At 33.6% G+C, this 22,999-nt stretch overlaps 1 protein-coding gene across 2 annotated transcripts in view; it reads left to right on the top strand.

Annotated features, from left to right (window-relative positions):
- Positions 1 to 4,199: 4,199 nt before the first annotated feature.
- The window catches only part of LOC311266536 (M1-specific T cell receptor alpha chain-like), a 45,645-nt gene continuing 26,845 nt past the window's right edge, over positions 4,200 to 22,999 (top strand). Inside the window, exon 1 of one of the 2 annotated variants that reach the window (XM_084368953.1) lies at positions 4,200 to 4,254. In XM_084368953.1, the coding sequence (XP_084225079.1) occupies positions 4,215 to 4,254 (40 nt within the window). In that variant the 5' untranslated portion in view covers positions 4,200 to 4,214. Of the gene's footprint in view, positions 4,255 to 15,521; positions 15,576 to 22,999 lie in introns of those variants that run through there. The other variant, XM_084368951.1, reaches the window with a different exon arrangement.

The raw sequence follows: 22,999 nt of genomic DNA, 5'->3' as shown, positions 1-22,999 counted from the left end.
TTTGTGTACGGGTGTGTGTGGTGGTGTGTATGGAAGTGGAAACAAACTGATCTTCGGCGGCAGCACGAAGCTCGTCGTGTCGACAGGTCGGTGAAAAATCAGATATTTGACATAAATGTAGTTTTAAGTGTTAAAATGAGGGTCGAGGACGTGGCGTCACGAACAGGATCGTTTCTAAAACTGATTTTTCTGTGAATCTACATGTTGATTAGCTGAAGACTAAATGAAGGAGAAGTTTTAATGGGTGATTTTTCACCTTTTGTTGGATTTGAACTGGTCCCAGTCTCAGTCTGTGGTTCTGACTGGTTTTTGTTGAGCTGTGTATGTCAGTGTGACTGGTCAGGGAGGATACAGGACCGTGTTTGGACCAGGAACAAAACTCACTGTACAAGGCAGTAAGTGATGTTTTATTATATGATAAATGTAATATATGAGTTCAGTTCTGTCACAGATCAGGATGAAGTTTTTAATGTTGTTTGTCTCGTTGTGATGTTAAATCTGTTCAGTGTTCAATGAAACTGACAGTTTGAAGATTAAAGTCAGTAAAACACAAAATAAACACAACAACAAACTGGAGAAGTCGAGATTTCTTAAACCTGGTTTGTTTGATTCAGGTTTAAATGTTTGAGTTGAACAACTGTAACAGTAAACGAAAAATGAATTTATCATACAACACAAATAAAATGCCTGATTTTATTCACTACTGTTCAGTCTTATTTTTAAAAATATATTTTAAAAACTCAAATCATCAGAAAACTATGAAACTAGTTCAAATCTAGTTTTGTAAAATATTAAAAATGAATCTAATTTGTGTCAAACGAAAAGTTTGAAAACTTCAAACTAACTGGATCCAATCTGAATCCGTCGTGTTCAGTTCGGTTTAAACTTTCAGCTCAGGGAGGTTTTCAGTCAGCCGTCAGTCACAGTGTGAGAGGAACTGCAGATAAACTCATTTTTGGGAGAGGAACTCGTCTGATCGTCGACTCAGGTGAGACAGAAATCAATATTTAATGTTAATGATAAACTAACGCTCCAAAAAACGGCTTCCTAGGAACTAGTTTGTGTCGACAGCTGAGTCCTAAATGCTAAAAAGTGAAAATCTGCTGTTACATTAGTTTCCAGTAAAGTAAGAAATGAGTCTGAAACTTTTGAGAAAACACAAAATGACTCTTGAAACCAGTTTGACTCGTTTTCAACAGGAAGATTATTTCCCTTAGTTTAAAAGAGAAAATAAAAGCTGTTAAAATGGAGATTTTTCAAACCTGGTTAGTAACAAACTGATTGTTGGACAGTGAATGTTTTCAGTCAGCCGTCAGTCACAGTGTGACAGGAAACACCGAGAAACTGATTTTTGGGAGAGGAACTCGGCTGATAGTCGACTCAGGTGAGATGAAAACGTCACAAATATGTTTTTAAAAATAGGAAAAATGTTTTAAAACCAACACTGAAAAAACCTCCGTCCTGTCGAGTCATTTCTGACTTTAATTAAATCCTGAAAGGTCTGAAAGTGATCGTTTGTGAGGTCGAACCAACAGTCTGAACTCTGACACGAAACTCTGACATACAGGAAAAAAAGGCAAACAAATAATTAAAACAACGAAATGTTTCCATAAATTGCAACAAAAACACATCAAATGTTTTTTCTCAAAGATTTCTGCAGAAACGAATCAGAAGACGAGTCTGAAGAGTTTCACTCGACGTGACTCTGTTGTTGTGCTAAAGAAGGGTTTGGGTTTGGGTTAAGTGAGTGAATGTGAGCTGAGCTCGGTCCAGTTTCTGTGCTGCTGTGTGACGGTGTGAACACTGGCAGTGTTGGTGAACTGGTGTTTGGATCGGGCAGCACACTGAACGTCCAGAACCGTGAGTTTAATCTGAAATGAGTCAAAGTGCTGATGAAGACACAGATCCAAACACGTTCATGTGTTCACACTGTGATGACTGACCCGATGTTAACCCTGTTACAGTTCTGCTGCTGGAGGAACTGGACTGTTTGATAAATGTTGGTTTATGGTTTAAAACCTTCCTCAGACTTTAGTGAGCATTCAAACGCTGCTGTCGCCGAACTGAGCAGCTGAAGTCAGTTCTTGTGCTGCTGCGTGTGACTGTGTGAACACTGGAGCTGCTTACGGTAAACTGGTGTTTGGATCGGGCAGCACACTGAACGTCCAGAACCGTGAGTGTAAAAACTTTGAAATGAGCTGATCCCAAACTCTCTCTTCTTTCAGAGCTTAAAATCCTGAACGTTTGGTTTTTAAAACCGGCTGTTCAGAGTTTCATCTTCTTCACTGACTCTTAAAAAAAAAACTCAAACAGTTACTTTGTGTTAATGTTTTATCCAAAATACAGAAAAACAAGAAATGTAATTAACAACTCAGAGAAAATATGAGAAATATTGATTTATTTGATTATTATTATTTAATCCAGGTTTAATATGTGAGCTCAGTTTAAAGAATCAAAGAGTCACAATTACAACAAAAGAATTAAAACTGTTCAACAACTTTAAAACTGTCTGTTTGAAATAAAATGAAATAAGTTGACAGAGAAGTAAACTGAGATTAATAACAGGTTTAAAGTTAATCCTGCTCAGATTTAAATCTAATCTGAGATGATCTGAGTTAATTCAAGTGACTGAAAGTTAAATATAAGACGGTTTGAAGCTCTGTGAGGTTTTCAGTCAGCTGTCGGTCACAGTGTGACGAGAGGAGCAGAAAAGATTGTTTTTGGAGAGGGAACTCGGCTCAGAGTCGACTCAGGTGAGAGAAGACTTCATGTTTGATACGTCTGAATATTAATATCATGTTTAAACTACATACAAACTTCAGTCGAGTGAATCACCTTCATTAACGAGAGGACTGTTCTCATGTGAGAACTTCTTCCCTCAGAGAAGATCCACCAGCTTCAGCTGGTCCAGAGTCAGTTCAGTGTGACAGAGTCAACACGGTCGACCGGTGAAACTTGAGATCCTACACAACTTTATTATTCTTGTTTTTTGAACATTAAACATATAAATCTACAGTAGAGTCCTGCCACAAAGAGAAAAATAACATGACCACTTGGAGACTTCTCAGTTACATACTGAAGTCTGTTTCAGTTGAAGGATCATCGTGCGTTATTAATGAATCACAATATGACAAAATCTGAATTCAACTAATTTATGAAACATGAAGTCCAGAGTTGATCCAGTGTTCATCAGTGTCTCTCACTTCATCTCAGCAGTTTATTGAAACACTTCAGAAAATGTGACTTTTAAAAATGAGTCGTTTATTATAACTATTATTCATATGAAGCATCTTTAAACACACTCGTTACAGTTTGACATGAATATAAACAAACCAGAGTAGAAGATAAAAAAGTTAAACTTGTAGTTGTCAGGACTGATCGATGAGTGAAGCTGCTGACAGTGATGGAAATGATTCACTGGACTCTGCAGAGTCATTAAATCATTCAGTGTAAGTCTGTCAGGTGAACAACTTGTATTTTTAAAATATCAGGAATTATGAAAAGAGTCTTTATAAAACACCAAAAATGAAGAATCATCCAGCTGAAACAGAAAATATCATCTATATATTGATAATATATTTATAATTATTGATCGTGAAGGTAACTGGGGTCTTTCTTTAACTGGACAGAATTCTCAGTAGTAAAAATCATGTTTTTTTAAATGAAGTCTGGTTCAGTGTGTCGCTCTGAGTTTGTGTCATGGTGCTTCATGTTGTGTGAATCGTGGAGATAAGTTCATCTTTGGAAGAGGAACCAGACTGAACGTTGAGCCCAGTAAGTTCTGATCCAGATCAGAATGATTAAAATTCACTTTCTACAGAGTTTGACATGAAAATACAAACCAGAGTGGAAGATAAATAAATAACTTTTTGACTTTTTATATTTCAGTCACATAAAAATGTCCATGTTACTATATTACATGAGTTCCATGAGTACATGTTACATGAGTACATGTAATCTATATGTAATGGATTACTTTAATGTGTAATACTAACTTGAATTAATCAGACCAAGTTATTTCATGTATTCACAGAACCAGTTTGCATTAATGTTACAGTCAGTCTGTTTCAGGGAAATTATTTTCTTCAGTGTTTTAAATATCAGAACTCTTTTTATAGACGGTTCAGGTCAGAACCGGTCAGATTAGTTTTCTGTCTGGAGTTTGAGGTTTTTGCTGAGGAGTTTGTTGCTGTGTGAAAACCGGAGGACAGAAGATGATGTTCGGTTCAGGAACTCGACTGACTGTCGACTCACGTAAGAACTTTCTGTCTGATTAACACACGAAACACAAAGCAGAGAAACAAAAGTGTTTAAATGTAGTTTGGTTTGAGTTCTGGTCTCTGGTTCTGATCAGTTCATCAGTTCGTTCTGAGTTTCTTTTCATTGATCTGGTTCCAGTTTGTGTGTTTTGCTGTTGTTGGGTTGAGGTTCTGTTCAGGGAGGCCAGCTGTCCAGTTTTTTGCCTCATGGTCTCTCAGAGGTTCTGAGTCGCTGTGTGTTTGGGTCATGTGTTGTGTTGCTGTGTAAAGAGTTCTGGTGTCGGTAAAGTCCTGTTTGGAGCTGGAACCAGAGTGACGGTGGACTCCTGTGGGTCTGTAGTTTCTCTCCTTTAGTTTGACGTCCGTGACCGAACGTGTCGGCTCGGTTCTGATTCTGGATGTTTGACACACTGAGCTGTGAAATCAGATGAAAGTGATGATTTTTATGATGTTATAATTAAACCTGTGAAGTTTAGTTTGACGGAGACGACCCGTGTTTCTGTAGCTGCTGTTTCATGTGTTTAAAATCTTTAATCTGAATTAATGATGTTCATTTTATGATCTTGAAACATGATCAGCTGATCAAACTCACAGCTGTTGTGTCTCCTCACATGTTTCCATCTGATTATTTGAGTCTTCAGGATCAGACATTTTTCTGATTGAAAGCGGTGAAATTTGAAGTGATCTGACAAACTGAGCAGCCAGAAAAGATTTCTTCAGCTCAGTCGACGGCTGATGAAACGTTTCTTGCTGCTCAGTCAGAAGAAGAAGCTTTGATAAAAAGATGATTTTCAGTTTGCCGTCGTGTTTCAGACACACACAGTTGATGAGCTCTTGTAGTTTGAGGTTTTTGTGCTGAGACTCGACACTGTGTGAAAACTGGAGGCTACGACAAAATGTTGTTCGGCTCCAGAACCAGACTGACCGTCGAGTCCAGTGAGTTTGACCTTTTTAAAGTGAGATTCTCAATATGATCGTAAGGTGTTTAAAACAAGACGGACACAAACATGATGCGTTAAATTCAATAAGAAGAAACCAGAAGTAGCATCAATAGAAACAATAAAGAATTAATATTTACGTTAAATCATGTGAAAACTGACTGATAGCTTCAAGAGAAAGAAAATGAATCTCTGTGAATTGTTTTAAATTTGATATAATATAAAATAACAACGTTAACAGATTTGATCTGCAGTCACAGTTTGTGTGAGAACAGAGCTAGATGATGAACGACACCTATCTAAATACATACATATCTAATACAGTATCACTCATGAGCATCATCTAATGTGACACTAGAATGTAAAAATGTACATTTTAATCTTGATATTAAAAAATAATGTACAAATATCAGAGTGGAATGTCACCATGCACTCAAATGTAAAAATGATGTTTTTCCAAATGGAGTTTGGTTCAGTGTGTCACCCTGCTGAGTTTCTGTTATGGAGCCTCATGTTGTGTGAATGCTGGAGGTGCAAATAAGATCTTCTTTGGAAGTGGAACCAGACTGAACGTTGAGCCCAGTGAGTACTGATACAGATCATAAACATCGTTTATTTAAGAAGCACACTGCATGTGAAATATCTGAAAGTTACACGAGGCTATGTGAGAAATGATCACGTGTAAAATGTGTTTTTTTAATATATAAAGTTGTTTTCAATCAGAAACGATTCGATGGCAAAAAGAACAAGTTCTACAAACGTAGTGATAAAAACTCAACAGCTGAAAAACAAAAGATCATCATAACGTTAAATACTTAAAGTAATAAAGTATAAAAATGTATATTCTAATTATAATATTAAACAATAATGCACAAATATCAGCTTTAACCATTCAAGTCAGATGTTAAAATGATGTTTTTCTAAGTGGAGTTTGGTTCAGTGTGTCGCCCTGCTGAGTTTGTGTTATGGGGCTTCATGTTGTGTGAATACTGGAGGTGTAACTAAACTCATCTTTGGCAGTGGAACCAGATTTACCATTGAACCCAGTAAGTACTGATAATAAATATTATTTACATTAAAAGCAGATTGTACGTGAATTATCTGAAAGTGACATGAGTGTGTTGGATATGTTGCACTTCGGGTTTAGATAAACTTCTGTTGGAAACGTGTTTGATAAAATCTCATCTGCTCTTATTGGACTTGTTGAACCCAGGTTTATTTAATTAGGTTTATATAATCCAGGTTTAACCAAACTCAGCTGAACCAGAGTTTAAGTTCACACATTAAGTCTCTGATGGTTTCTCTGACTCCTCTCGGTGATATTTGTTCCATCTGTCTCGGTGCTCTCACCTCTGATACCAGTCAGTTTAAAGTTTGGATATTTAGAGTGGAGTTTGGTGCGCTGCAGTGAATCAGTGTTTTTGTTCTGTGCTCTCGTGTTGTGTGACTGCCGGCGGACGTGAGAAACTCATCTTTGGTTCTGGTTCTCTGTTAGTGGTTCAGTCCAGTAAGTCTTCTACTTTATCTTTATTTCATAAAGTCATCAGTGAGACTGTGTTGATGAGCGACAGCCGCTGACAGTGATGAATATTATTACTTCAGCTTGTCAGGCTGCTGAAGTCGAAGATAAGTGAGTATGATGCTGTTGTCAGGTAGAAACTCAGTGAGGGCGGTTTGTGTGCTGAAGCTTCGGACTGTGTGACATTCGACTCTGGTGGTAACAAGTTAATCTTTGGAAGCGGCACCAAACTGCATGTTAATAACAGTAAGTTGAATCATTTTCATTCTCACAAACACAAACTCATTTAAAGTTAAAGCTCAAATCAACACAGACTGCTGATCTGATCTTTGACTGAACCTGAACTCACAGAAGAAACAAGTTTTTTTTTACAAAAGTTACACAACTTAAAATGTGAATCATGAAAATAAAAACATCATCTGAGAGATGATTCATTACGAGCCTCATTAGTGAAACAGTTCAGTCACTGTCTCTACTACTGTACTGCATCAACATCACAACATTATTCAAATCAAAATGTACTTTAATTAGAAAAACAGCTTATTCTGTGAGGGTGATGTCATCATTCAGGCAAAGTCCCAAATGTAAAACTAGTGTTTTTCTGAATGAAGTTTGGTTCAGACTGTTGCTGTGCTGAGTTTGTGATGTGATACGTCATGTAGTGTGAATACTGGAAATCGAAAGATGATCTTTGGAGGTGGAACCAGACTAACCATTGATCCCAGTGAGTACTGATACAGATCATAAACATAATTTATATGAAGAGTCTTTAAAGAAAACATTATTGTGTTTTACTTGGACACACTGATCATGATAATCAAGTCATCAATGTATTAATGAAGAGCACAGAAACACTAGAACACCTCAATACTTCTGTTCAGTCAACATTAAAAATGTATTTATGGTTTAAAAGTAACATTTTTTAAATGGAGTTTGGTTCAGGTGGTCAGAGTTTGTGTCATGGTGCTTCATGTTGTGTGAATACTGGGTATAAGATGATCTTTGGAAGTGGAACCAGACTGAACGTTGAACCCAGTGAGTACCGATACAGATCATAAATATTATCTATATGAAGTATCTTTAAAAACACATGATACTTGTGTGTTGCATTAAAAACCAGAATGGTTCATAATATGATAAAGCCTGCAGTAGTAGTAATAACTAAATAATAAAATAAATAATAAAATGTTCATAACTTATATTGTACAGTAAAAATCACTGTTTACAGCTTATTTAAATCATTTTTTAAATAATCAATTGTGACTTTTTTAAATTGGACAAAAGTCCCAAATGTAAATAACAATGTTGGTCACTGCTGAGTTCATGTGATGGGGCTTCATGTTGTGTGACTGGAAACACAAACAAGCTGATCTTTGGAAGTGGAACCAGACTGAACGTTGAGCCCAGTGAGTACTGATACAGATTATAATCATTATTTATATGAAGCTAATTTTATATAACCGGAATATTTAAAATTGCAAAAACAGTTTGTGTGTCTACATGAAAGTAAATGTCTAAATTTACATTTATAAAAATATTGTACATTTATTTTGAATGAAAGAAGACGCTCGTTTGTTTCGATCATAATTCAATCTTTTAGGCAAAAATCCTAAATGTAAAAGTGACGTTAATATAATGAAACAAACTGGCTGCATTTTAAGAAATATTTTGGGAGGTTGCCATTTTAAAATCAAATTTAAAAAACCCGAGTGTAAAATTAATTTTAGGTTTTTTAAATGAAGTTTGGTTCAGTTTGTTACTCTGCTGAGTTTGTGTTATGGTGCTTCGTGTTGTGTGAATTCTGGTGCTGGAACTAAGATGATCTTTGGAAGTGGAACCAGACTGAACATTGAGCCCAGTGAGTACTGATAACTGTCTTAAAGACCCGATCAAACAAAAACCAGTAGCTAAAAAAAACGAAAAGTTTCTGGACTCACTGATGACTGAACAGCTGCTAATAGTGATGGATGTTCAGTGTTGTTTAAAATGTGTTAAAGGTCAACACAACAATTCAGAAAATGGTTCATTATAACTCTGCTGCCAGGTTTTTAAAAGGAACTTGCATAACCAGGACGTCAGGAACAAAGAAAAGAGTTTTAAACATCAAAGCTGACAAATCAAAATGTTAAGAGCAAATCATGCTGAACGATTTATCTTTATTGAATATGAATTAACAAACACTTAAATGGTTCATTCAGCATCTCTGAGTATATACGACCATTTACAATGTATTTATAACATGAACTGACATAAATTAAGTTAATGAAAATATTGACTGAATAAAAGTCTTTAATGTAAAAATCTGTTTTTTCTAAATGAAGTCTGGTTCAGTTTGTCTCTGAGTTTGTGTCATGGTGCTTCATGCTGTGTGAATACTGGATATGAAAAGATGATCTTTGGAAGTGGAACCAGATTAAACATTGAGCCCAGTGAGTAGTTTATTATAACTATTATTTATATGAAGCATCTTTAAACACACTCGTTACAGTTTGACATGAATATAAACAAACCAGAGTAGAAGATAAAAAAGATGAAACTTGTAGTTATCAGGATTTATTGATGAGTGAAGCTGCTGACAGTGATGGAAATGATTGACTGGACTCTGCAGAGTCATTAAATCAGAACATCATTCAGTATAAGTCTGTCAGGTGAACAACTTCACATCTAAAATGTCAGGAATTATGAAAATAGTATAAAAATAGTAAAAAAGGCAAAAGTTTGGTTCAGTTTGTTAATGAGTAAAAACAGCTGTGATATTGTGTCGATCATAAACTGAAATTCAATTGATTTCAGAAGAATCAATGTGATAATCAAAAAATGATTATTTGAATAATTCCTCTTCAGTCACATCTGACTATTAATGTACAAAGTGAATTTTTCAGTTGCAGTTTTTTTTAAATGAAGTCTGGTCCAGTTTGTTACTCTGAGTTTGTGTTATGGTGCTTCATGTTGTGTGAATGTTGGTAATAAGATGATCTTTGGAAGTGGAACCAGACTGAACGTTGAACCCAGTGAGTTGTTTATTATAACTTTTATTTATATGAAGCATCTTTAAACACACTCGTTACAGTTTGACATGAATATATAGAAACAAGAGTAGAAGATAAAAAAGATAAAACTTGTAGTTATCAGGATTTATTGATGAGTGAAGCTGCTGACAGTGATGGAAATGATTGACTGGACTCTGCAGAGTCATTAAATCAGAACATCATTCAGTGTAAGTCTGTCAGGTGAACAACTTGTATATCTAAAATGTCAGGAATTATGAAAAGAGTCTTTATAAAACACCAAAAATGAAGAATCATCCAGCTGAAACAGAAAATATCATCAGATTGTCTCGATCTTAATCAAAATCAGTGAGTGCCACTTGTGCATTAATCACTGACTTTAATACTTGTACATTAAATAATGTACAGTAAATGTCAACATTTACAATTGATCGGTCATAAATAAAGTAAAAATATATTAATAATATATTTATAATTATTTAGCATTAAGGTAAATGAGGAGCAGCTTTTTTAACTGGTCAGAATTCTCAATAGTAAAAATCATGTTTTTTTAAATGAAGTCTGGTTCAGTTTGTCACTGAGTTTGTGTTATGGAGCTTCATGTTGTGTGAATACTGGAAATCAAAAGATCATCTTTGGAAGTGGAACCAGACTGAACGTTGAGCCCAGTGAGTCGTTTATCATCATAATTATTTATATGATTATATAAATAAACACACTCGTTGCAGTTTGACATGAATATATACAAAGAACCAGACTAGTTGCTAAAAAAAGATAAAACTTGTAGTTGCAGAGTCATTAAGGTGACGCAATGCAAAATAATTTAACACTGTTGTCAGATGGAAAAAAGGAAAATCTGAAAATTGTCAGGAACCAAGAAAACACCAGAATATGAAGAATCCTGCAGCTGAAACAAGGAACAGCTGTAATATTATCTCATCAACTGAAATTCAATTAATTTTCAGAAGAATCAACATGATAATCACAAGCATAATTATTTCAATAGTTAAATCATATCTTGATATTTTATGTGCAAAGTCAATTTTTCAGTTGCAGTTTTTTTTAATGAAGTCTGGTTCAATGTGTTGCTCTGAGTTTGTGTTATGGTGCTTCATGTTGTGTGAATACTGTAAATAAGATGACCTTTGGAAGTGGAACCAGACTGAACGTTGAACCCAGTGAGTAGTTTATTATAATAATTATTTATATGAAGCATATTTGCACACTTTACAGAGTTTGTCATGAATATATACAAACCAGAGTCGTATATTAAAAAAGATAAAACTTGTAGTTATCAGGATTTATTGATGAGTGAAGCTGCTGACAGTGATGGAAATGATTGACTGGACTCTGCAGAGTCATTAAATCAGAATATCATTCAGTATAAGTCTGTTGTCAGGAGATAAAAATGTCAGGAACAGGAACATCTTTAGAAAACATCAAAAATGAAGAATCATCCAGCTGAAACAAAGACAAACTCAATAAATGTTGTAATGTAATGTAATTGTTAATCAGAATAATCAGTGTGATAAATAGTAAATAGTTCAAAACCTGTTAAATCAATGTGATAATCAAATGCATGATTATTTAAATAGTTAAATCATATCTAGATATTTATGTGCAAAGTGAATTTTTCAGTTGCAGTTTTTTTAAATGAAGTCTGGTTCAGTTTGTCCCTGAATTTGTGTTATGGTGCTTCATGTTGTGTGAATAATGTCAAGCTCTTCTTTGGAAGTGGAACCAGACTGAACGTTGAGCCCAGTGAGTACTGACATGAATATACAGAGTAGCAGTAAAGATAAAAACTTGTAGGTATCTTGGCTTATTAATGAGTTTATTAATGAAAATAATGAACCGCTGACAGTGATAGAAATGATTCATATGACATATGACTTAATCAGAATAATCAGTGTGATAAATAATAAGTCATAACTTTTAAATCATATCTGAATATTTTATGTACAAAGTGAATTTTTAGATGTAGTTTTTTTGGTAGTTGTCACTCTGCTGAGTTTGTGTTATGGTGCTTCGTGTTGTGTGACTTCAACAAGTCAATACAAGATCTTCTTTGGAAGTGGAACCAGACTGAACATTGAGCCCAGTGAGTACTGATAACTGTCCTAAAGACTGAACAATACTCATGTTATAGAGGAAAACAAACAGAAACTCAATATTAGATGTAAAAGATAAAAAGCTGCTAACAATAACTGAAATGATTGTTCGACCCTTCAGACTCATAAAATCAACAAAGTAGAAAATAATTCAGTATAACGCTGTCAGCTGTCACGTTGAATCCTTGTATATCCAGAAAGGGAGAAACTCAGATAACAGTCTAAAATATACAAAATGATGAATCTTAATTAATTAATTAACCAACGCTTAAACAGTTTGTACGATGTAAATATGACCGTTTACATTTTATTTAACATTAACACACATCACAAACACATGTATTTAATGAAAATATTGACCTTTTTTAACTGGACACAAGTCTTCAATGTAGAAATCATGCTATTCTCAATGAAGTTTGGTTGAGTTTGTTGCTCAGTTCAGTTTGTGTCATGGTGCTTCATGTTGTGTGAATGATGTCAAGATGATCTTTGGAAGTGGAACCAGACTGAACGTTGAACCCAGTGAGTCGTCTATTATAATAATTATTTATATGAAGCATCTTTAAACACAGTTTACAGAGTTTGACATGAATATATAGAAACCAGAGTAGAAGACAAAAAAGATAAAACTTGTAGTTATCAGGATTTATTGATGAGTGAAGCTGCTGACAGTGATGGAAATGATTGACTGGACTCTGCAGAGTCATTAAATCAGAACATCATTCAGTGTAAGTCTGTTGTCAGGAGATAAAGATGTCAGAAACTAAGAAAACAGTCTTTGGAAAACACCAGAAATGAAGAACGATCGAGCTAAAACAAAGTTTAATGTGTCGATCATAAACTGAAATTCAATTGATTTCAGAAGAATCAATGTGAAAATCAAAAAATGATTATTTGAATAATTCACCAACTCTTCAGTCACATCTGACTATTAATGTACAAAGTGAATTTTTCAGTCGTAGTTTTTTTAAATGAAGTTTGGTTGAGTTTGTTACTCTGCTGAGTTTGTGTTATGGTGCTTCATGTTGTGTGTTGACTGGAACTCAAAAGATGATCTTTGGAAGTGGAACCAGACTGAACGTTGAACCCAGTGAGTCGTTAACATGATAATTATTTATATGAAGCATCTTTAAACACAGTGTACAGAGTCTGACATGAATATATAGAAACCAGAGTTGAAGATAAAAACGTTCAAACTTGTAGTTATCAGGATTTATTGATGAGTGAAGTTGCTGACAGTGATGGAAATGATTGACTGGACTCTGCAGAGTCATTAAATCAGAACATCATTCAGTGTAAGTCTGTTGTCAGGAGATAAAGATGTCAGGAACAGGAACATCTTTAGAAAACATCAAAAATGAAGAATCATCCAGCTGAAACAAAGACAAACTCAATTAAAAATTGTTAATCAGAATAATCAGTGTGATAAATAATGAATAGTTCAAAAACTGTTAAATCAATGTGATAATCAAATGCATGATTATTTAAACAGTTAAATCATATCTGGATATTTTATGTACAAAGTGATTTTTTCCGTCGTAGTTTTTTTAAATGAAGTTTGTTTCAGTTTGTTACTCTGCTGAGTTTGTGTTATGGAGCTTCATGTTGTGTGTTTACTGGAACTGAAAAGATGATCTTTGGAAGTGGAACCAGACTGAACGTTGAACCCAGTGAGTCGTTTATCATCATCTAAATGAAACGTCTTTAAAAGAACGCTCTTCAGTGTAGAGCAGTAGATAAAGGAGATATAAAAGCTGGTAGTTATCTGGACTGATTGATGAGTGAAGCTGCTGACGATGATGGAAATTATTCATTGACTCTTCAACATCATCAAAACAGCAAAAGTAGAAAATCGAGGTGGAAATGTAAATCACCAACATGTCAGGAACACAGACAATATGAAAAAGGCAGAATCATCAGTTACAAACAGAAATTGTTGACAGATCGTCTTTAATCATTCGCGTATTAATCACTGACTTTAATACTTATACATACACACACACACACACACACACACAAACAACACACGTACATGATACATTAAATACATTTATCAATTCATATTTTAACATAATTATGTTTCATAAAGGAAAATAGGGTGTTTATTTGACTAGACAGAATTCTCAGTAGTAAAAATCATGTTTTTTTAAGTGAAGTTTGGTTCAGTTTATCACTGCTGGGTTTGTGTTATGGAGCTTCATGTTGTGTGACTACTGGATCAAATCAATACAAGATCTTCTTTGGAAGTGGAACCAGATTAACCATTGAACCCAGTGAGTACTGAAATGGATCATAATCAATGTTGGTATGAAATCATAGAATCAGAACAAACTAGAGAATCATTTGTTCAGCCCAGTTGCAGGAATATTAGCAGTGAACGTTTCTGCAGACCACAGCGGCTAACATTTCTCCTGGAGATCAGGTGGATTTAATATAATTTTGTAAAAAGAAAAAAAAGTATCTCCTTGTTTTTGGATGATGCTACAGTTTTGGGCTGATTCAAAGATTGTTTTAATCCTGACAGTAATAATCAGCAGCTGAGAGAGTATTAATGAGAATAATCACTGTATTGATTCAGAGCATCAACACTGAAATACCTCACTCGCTCGACCACTTATATTAAACTGCATGTGTTTGATGAAAATTTTGAAAAGCTTGTTTTCTTAATGAAGTTTGGTTGAGTGTGTCACTCTGGAGCCGGAATAAACACCGAACCCAGAAAACAATAATTTAAACTAAAGTGAATTCATTTAAAATATAAAATAAATCAATACTTCTTTGATGACGAAAACTTGTAATTTATTTTTAATGACCTGAATTTATTATATATAATTTAAAATGCAGGCCTAAATTGGATTTTAATCTGAAATACTTCCTGTATATTTCTTTGTCGTAGACGGTCATATACACTGAAAATAAAATATAATTAATGTTCTGTTTTTGTAACAGAACTTTCATTATTTGGTTGTAACTTAAATATTAAAACAATGTTTATATGAGAGTAAACACACAGTGCTTAGATTGATTCAGTTCAGTTTGTGTCATGGTGCTTCGTGTTGTGTGACTGATGGAAGTGGATACAAGATCATTTTTGGAAGTGGAACCAGATTAAACATTGAAGCCAGTGAGTACAGATTAATATTATAGATGTCCCATATAGAGTATATTCAAATGATTCTTGTGTTTTACAGGAATATAAACAAAACCTGACTGAAAACTGAAAACAGGGTCTAATAGTGATGGGAACACTCGTTTGACTTTCAGGCTCGTGAAATCACCACAAAGTAGAAATACTGTGGTCAGGTGAAAGTTTTATATCCAACATTTCAGAAACTAAGAAAACAGTTGTCAGAACGAACTGAGAATCTTCCAGCTAAAAAAAATACAATGAGCCTGAATTAGCAAAAATTGTTGAAAGATTGTTCCTGATCGTAATTATCAAATCATCAATGTATTAATCAAGAGCATGAGCACAAAAAGAGATTGTTCAGTATCTCGATCATATAGTCATAATATCATTTTTATTCAGAATATATTACTAATCAATTCATTTAATGAAAAATACGGACCTTTTTAACCAGACATTATTTAGTATTGTAGAAAATCATGTTTTTCTAAATGGAGTCTGGTTCAGTTTGAAGCTCTGCTGAGTTTGTGTTGTGGTGCTTCATGTTGTGTGAATACTGGATCTGCAACTAAGATGATCTTTGGAAGTGGAACCAGACTGAACATTGAGCCCAGTGAGTACTGATATAGATCATAATCATTATTTACATGAGGCCAATTTTATGAAGTTTAACCAGAATATTTAAAATTGCAAAAATAGTTTGTGTGTCTATGTGAAAGTAAATGTCTAAATTTACATTTAAAAAAATATTGTACATCTTAATTAATTAATGAACGCTAAAACAGTTTGTTCGATATCTCTGATGCACAGTAAATATGACCGTTTACATTTTATTCAACATTAACACACATCACAAACACATGTATTTAATGAAAATATTGACCTTTTTTAACTGGAAACAAGTCTTCAATGTAGAAATCATGCTATTCTCAATGAAGTTTGGTTGAGTTTGTTGCTCAGTTCAGTTTGTGTCATGGTGCTTCATGTTGTGTGAATGATGGAGGTGCATCTAAGATCATCTTTGGAAGTGGAACCAGATTAAACATTGAGCCCAGTGAGTAGTTTATTATAATAATTAAGCATATTTGCACAGTTTACAGAGTTTGACATGAATATATACAAACCAGAGTCCAAGATAAAAACGTTCAAACTTGTAGTTATCAGGATTTATTGATGAGTAAAGCTGCTGACAGTGATGGAAACGATTCACTGGACTCTGCAGAGTCATTAAATCCGAACATCATTCAGTGTAAGTCTGTTGTCAGGAGATAAAGATGTCAGGAACAGGAACATCTTTAGAAAACATCAAAAATGAAGAATCATCCAGCTGAAACAAAGACAAACTCAATAAATGTTGTAATGTAATGTAATTGTTAATCAGAATAATCAGTGTGATAAATAGTAAATAGTTCAAAACCTGTTAAATCAATGTGATAATCAAATGCATGATTATTTAAATAGTTAAATCATATCTAGATATTTTCTGTGCAAAGTGAATTTTTCAGTTGCAGTTTTTTTAAATGAAGTCTGGTTCAGTTTGTCTCTGAGTTTGTGTTATGGTGCTTCATGTTGTGTGAATACTGGAAATGACAAGCTCATCTTTGGAAGTGGAACCAGACTGAACGTTGAGCCCAGTGAGTACTGACATGAATATACAGAGTAGCAGTAAAGATAAAAACTTGTAGGTATCTTGACTTATTAATGAGTTTATTAATGAAAATAATGAACCGCTGACAGTGATAGAAATTATTCATATGACTCTCCAGAAACATGACATCAGCACAAAGTAGAAAATAATTCAGTCCACACTGTCAGGTGAGACACTTGTTTCTTCATGTCAGGAACTACGATGGACGATTCCTCAACTTTGTGTTTAACAACACAAACACCGTCTTTATAAAACACCAAATATAAAGAATCTAAACAACCAAAACAAAAACAAACTCAATTAAAACGTGTTAATCAGAATAATCAGTGTGATAAATAATAACACATAGTATTCATTTAATGAAAAATATTGACGTTTTAACCAGACGGTATTTTTCATTGTAGAAAATCAAGTTTTTCTAAATGGAGTTTGGTTCAGTTTGTCACTCTGCTGAGTTTGTGTTATGGGACTGAATGTTGTGTGAATACTGCAACTAAGCTGATCTTTGGAAGTGGAACCAGACTGAACATTGAGTCCAGTAAGTACCGATATAGATCATAATCATAGCTAATTTTATAAAGTTTAATCGGAATATTTAAAATTGCAAAAACAGTTTGTGTGTCTACATGAAAGTAGATGTCTGAATTTACATTTAGGACTAATTTATAAAACTATTGTACATTTATTTTGAATGAAAGACGCCGCTCGTTTGTTTCGATCATAATTCAATCTTTTAGGCAAAAATCCTAAATGTAAAAGTGACGTAAATGTAATGAAACAAAATGGCTGCATTTTATGAAATATTTTGGGAGGTAGCTATTTTAAAATCAAATTTAAAAAACATGAGTGTAAAATTAATTTTACGTTTGGTTCTGAGTTTGTGTTATGGTGCTTCGTGTTGTGTGAATACTGGTGTTGGATCTAAGATGATCTTTGGAAGTGGAACCAGACTGAACATTGAGCCCAGTGAGTACTGATAGTAATAATAATGACTGAACAATACTCATGTTATACAGGAAAACAAACAAACACAATAACAGTGTCAGCTGTCACATTGAATCCTTGTATATCCAGAAAGCGAGAAACTCAGATAACAGTCTAAAATATACAAAATGATGAATCTTCAAGCTTTTATGAGCAAAAATTGAGATTGTTCTGCAATTTATCAATTAACGAACTCTAAAAAAGTTTGTACGATATCTCTGATGCACAGTAAATATGACCGTTTACATTTTATTTAACATTAACACACATCACAAACACATGTATTTCACGAAAATATTGACCTTATTTAACTGGACAGAAGTCTTCAATGTAGAAATCACGCTATTCTCAATGAAGTTTGGTTCAGTTTGTTGCTCAGTTCAGTTTGTGTCATGGTGCTTCATGTTGTGTGAATAATGTCAAGATGATCTTTGGAAGTGGAACCAGATTAAACATTGAGCCCAGTGAGTACTGATATTGATCATAAACAATATTTATATGCAGCACTTAAAAAACTTTGCAGGGTTGGGTTGCAGGGTTTCTACTAAATATACTGTGTGAATACCAGAGGTACAAATTTCATATTTGAACATGAGACCATGAATATTATTCACATAACATCTTTGAAAGCAGACTTGTTGTTGTTAAACGCAAAATTAGATTAGAAAGTAAATAAGATGAACAGCTGTGTTCGTCTTGATTCATTGATGAGTGAACAGTTTGATCAGAATAATCAAATACATCAGTTGATGAAGCTCATCAGATCATCAGTGTGTTCGTCAAACATGTAACACTAAAATACGTTGGTCAGTATCGCTGCTGCACTGTAAATGTCATAATTAACATTTACACGCAAACCAAATGTAAAAAATGATGTTTTTCTGAATGAAGTTTGGTTTAGTTCATCACTGCTGAGTTTGTGACATGGTGCCTCATATTGTGTGACTGGAGGCTCAAGTCAGTTTAAGATGATCTTTGGAAGTGGAACCAGATTAAACATTGAACCCAGTGAGTACTGATGTAGATTTTATATATTTGGTTTACAGCATTTGGAGTTATCCAAACATTTAAACTCTTCTCAACATCCAGCACTCACACTGTAGTTTCTTCAGCAGTCGTTCTGTAGGTGTTAATGATAGTTTTAAAAACATAAATGGTTAAAAGATGATCTCAGTCATTAATCACAATCAATACATCATTGTATATAATATAAAAACAACTACTTTCTAAATGAAGTTTGGTTGTGTTTGTTTTCAGTATCGATTGTATAGTTATTATACCAATTTAAATGATAATTATAATTCATATTAATAATCAATTAATTGAATGAAAATAGTATTCTTTAAACTGAAGAGAAGCCTCGTGTTTTTCTAAATGTCTAAAGTTTAGTTCAGTTGTTCAGTCAGTTCAGTTTGTGTTATGGTGCTTCATGTTGTGTGAATACTGGAGGTGGAAACAAGATCTTCTTTGGAAGTGGAACCAGATTAAACATTGAACCCAGTGAGTACTGATCTATATCATAATCAACATACATATAAAGCATCTTTATGAGTAAAAACTGTAGTGTTTAACTTGAACAAACTGATCATGATAATCATGATCAATTTGTTGATCAATGTAAACACTTACACCTCAATAATTCTACTGTTCAGTTAATGTTAAAAATACATTTTATCTTTATGGTGTAAATGTAACAGATTTTAAGTCAAGTTTGGTTCAGTTGGTCACTCTGAGTTTGTGTTATGGAGCTTCATGTTGTGTGAATGCTGGATATAAAATCATCTTTGGAAGTGGAACCAGACTGAATGTTGAGCCCAGTGAGTACTGATACAGATCATAATCAATATCTATATAAAGCATCTTTATGAGTACTGATAGAGATCATAAACATTCTTTTTATGAAGCATCTTTAAAAACAAGCATCTTGTTACTTGTGTGTTGCATCAAAGACGGATAGTTGAGCACAATAATTGACTCTTCAGGCTCATAAAATCATCAGAAAGTAAAAAATAATAATTCTTAGCAGACCATTGGAGAAATGCATCAACATCCAGCTAAAACAAAGACACAAAGTTTTTATGAGCAGAAACTGTTGAAATATTGTCTTGATCTTAAAAATCAAGTCATCAATGTTTTAATCAAGAGTATGAACAGTTTGTAAACTGGGGACTATAAGTTATAGATATTTTATTTATAAGATTAATTAATAATCAGTAATTATTAGACTTTTTAATTAGACAAGAGTCCCTCGTGTAAAAATATTGTTTTCTGAATGAGCTTCGGTTCAGTTAGTCACTCTGACTTTGTGTTATGGTGCTTCGTGTTGTGTGACTACGACAAATCAAAAGACGATCTTTGGAAGTGGAACCAGATTAAACATCGAACCCAGTAAGTCCCGAATCAAATTATAATTAATATTTATATACGGTGTCCTTTAAAGCAAACATGATCTCATTTAACATGAAGACATTGATCAAGATAATCAAGTCATCAATGTGTTAATTAAGAGCATTTTTTGTATTTAAATAACATTAACTAAATACCTCTTAATATAAAAATAATGTTCAAAGCTTGGTTCAGCTAGTCACTGTTGGGTTTGTGTTATGGCGCCTCATGTTGTGTGACTGCAACGATTCAAAATAAGATGATCTTTGGAAGTGGAACCAGACTAAACATTGAACCCAGTGAGTACTGATGGAGATCATAAACATTGTATTTATATGAATCATCTTTAAAGTCAAACTTTACTGGTATTATATGAACTAAACTGATTTAATGGCTGTGATGTAAATAATAATTCAGAATATCAAATATCAAAATATCTCAATATGACATTTTGGTGAAACCAAGAAGTTTTATCTGGACGATACTGCAGTTTTGTTGTTATCCAATATTTAAAGATGGTTTAATGAGACCACTCGTACTAAATACACCAACCAAGTAGGTTTAACAGAAAAGCGTTGTTAAAACTGTATCTTTACTGTTCAGTGAATATCAGAAGGTACACTGGTTCAGATGTTCAGTCAGTTCAGTTTGTGTTATGGTGCTTCATGTTGTGTGAAAGCTGGAGGTGGATATAAGATGATCTTTGGAAGTGGAACCAGATTAAACATTGAACCCAGTGAGTACTGATATACATAATAATTTATGTTTATATGAGGCGTCTTTAAAAGCAAATACTGTTGTGTTTAACATTGATGGATACAAGATAATCCAGTCGTCAACAGTTTGCCCGTCTTGCAGTAAATATAATAATTCCCTTCTTTTCAAGAAAATTGTCACATTTTTACAAACAAGTTTGATTTCTTGGACAAAAGTCCTGAATGTAAAAACAATGTTTTCTGAATGAAGTTTGGTTCAGTGAGTCACTCCGAGTTTATGTGATGGTGCTTAATGTTGTGTGACTGGAACAAACCAGAACAAGTTCTTCTTTGGAAGTGGAACCAGATTAAACATTGAACCCAGTGAGTACTGATGTAGATCATAAACATTATTTCTATGGAGCATCGTTTAATCCAACTTAATATAATTTTTTTTTTATTTGACTAGAAGATAAAAAAAGATTAAAGGTTGGAAAAGTTGACCGCTAATCTCACAAAATCAGCAGGAAGTAAAAAATACTTCAGTGTGATATTGTGAAACTAAAATTATTATTATTATTATTATTATTATTATTATTATTATTGTTATTATTATCTGGATGATGCTGAAGTTTTGGTTTTATCCAAATATTTAAAGATGGTTTAATCAGAGGTTAACCTGTAAATTGTCACTTTTCTAAATTGGAAAAGTCCCAAATGTAAAAAATAATGTTTTTCTGAATGAAGTTTGGTTGAGTCAGTGACTCTGAGTTTGTGTTATGGCGCTTCATGTTGTGTGACTACAACGAATCCAAATAAACTCACATTTGGAAGTGGAACCAGATTAACCATTGAACCCAGTGAGTACTGACTGATCGATCATAAACAGCATTATATGGTGTCTTTAATGGCAAACATTATCACGTTTACCATGAAAACATTGATCGAGATAATCTAGTCACTGATGTATTAATCAAGAGCATGAACAGTTTGTTCATAATTAATATCTTGCAGTAAATATCACCATTTACATTTTATTCATTTTGTAAATTACATATATATATATAGATATATAGATATATATTTTTTTTAAAATGTGACTTTTCTTAATTTGAGAAAATTTCCAACTATAAAAATGTTTTCTGAATGAAGTTCGGTTGAGTTAGCGCCTCTGAGTTTGTGTCATAGTGTTTCATGTTGTGTGACTACGTCGAATCAAAACAAGCTCATCTTTGGAAGTGGAACCAGATTAAACATTGAACCCAGTGAGTACTGATATAATCATAATCAATATTTATATGAGCATTGTTAAAAGCAAATAAACTTTATTCTAATAAAATCAGACTGAAGATGAAAACAAGAAAACGAGCAAAGCTGTATTTAGCTGGACTTATTGGTGTGTTAACAGCTGCTGACAGTGATGGAAATGGTTTTCATAAAAGTAGAAAATACTTCAGTAAGGCGCTTGTTGTAAAACAAACACAAATAGTTTCATTTGGGTGATGCTGCAGTTTAGTTGTTATCCAAATATTTAAAGATGGTTTAATGAACATAATGAGAACAGTCATAATAATTACATCAACCAAACAGGTATTGAAGAAAAAGGATCGCTAAAATAGTTAATTCAGTACCTCTAATGTACATTAAATAATACTAACTAAAGATCATGTTTTTCTGAATGAAGTTTGGGTCTGTTGTTCAGTCAGTTCAGTTTGTGTTATGGTGCTTCATGTTGTGTGAATGCTGGAGGTGGATATAAAATCTTCTTTGGAAGCGGAACCAAACTCAACATTGAACCCAGTAAGTACTGATATTAATGTCAAATATAATCAATATCAGGCTCATAAAATCACTACAGTAAAAGGTCAAAAATAAGTCAGTCCAACACTGGTTGTAAAATCTAAAATGTAAACTTTCCAGCGACTGAGGAAGTAGTTTTTGTTCTGGATGATGAGTTATTCAAATAATAACAGATTCTTTTTGGACACCAGTTGTCAGATCGTCTCGATCGTTTTCATCCTAAACATTAAAATCATAGATACATCAAACAACTTAGATATTAAATAAAATAAATGGCTAATCAAGTTGAAAATAACTTTTCAGTCATCAGATGAAGTTTGGTGCAGTTGTACCTGAGTTTGTGTCATGGTGCTTCGTGGTGTGTGAATACTGGAAACCAGTTTAGGATCGTCTTTGGAACTGGAACCAGATTAAACATTGAAGCCAGTAAGTATCAACATGCAGCATATTATAAACATTAAAAGTGACACGTTTTATAGTGATGAATACAAACTGAAATAGTAGAAAAATATAATAGATGTTTTT

The sequence above is a fragment of the Pagrus pagrus genome (genome assembly GCF_965226575.1).
Source record: "Pagrus pagrus genome assembly, chromosome: 12".
Classification (NCBI taxonomy): Eukaryota; Metazoa; Chordata; class Actinopteri; order Spariformes; family Sparidae; genus Pagrus; species Pagrus pagrus.
The sequence above is the reverse complement of the archived record's forward strand: the minus strand, read 5'-3'. Positions and strand labels throughout refer to the sequence as shown.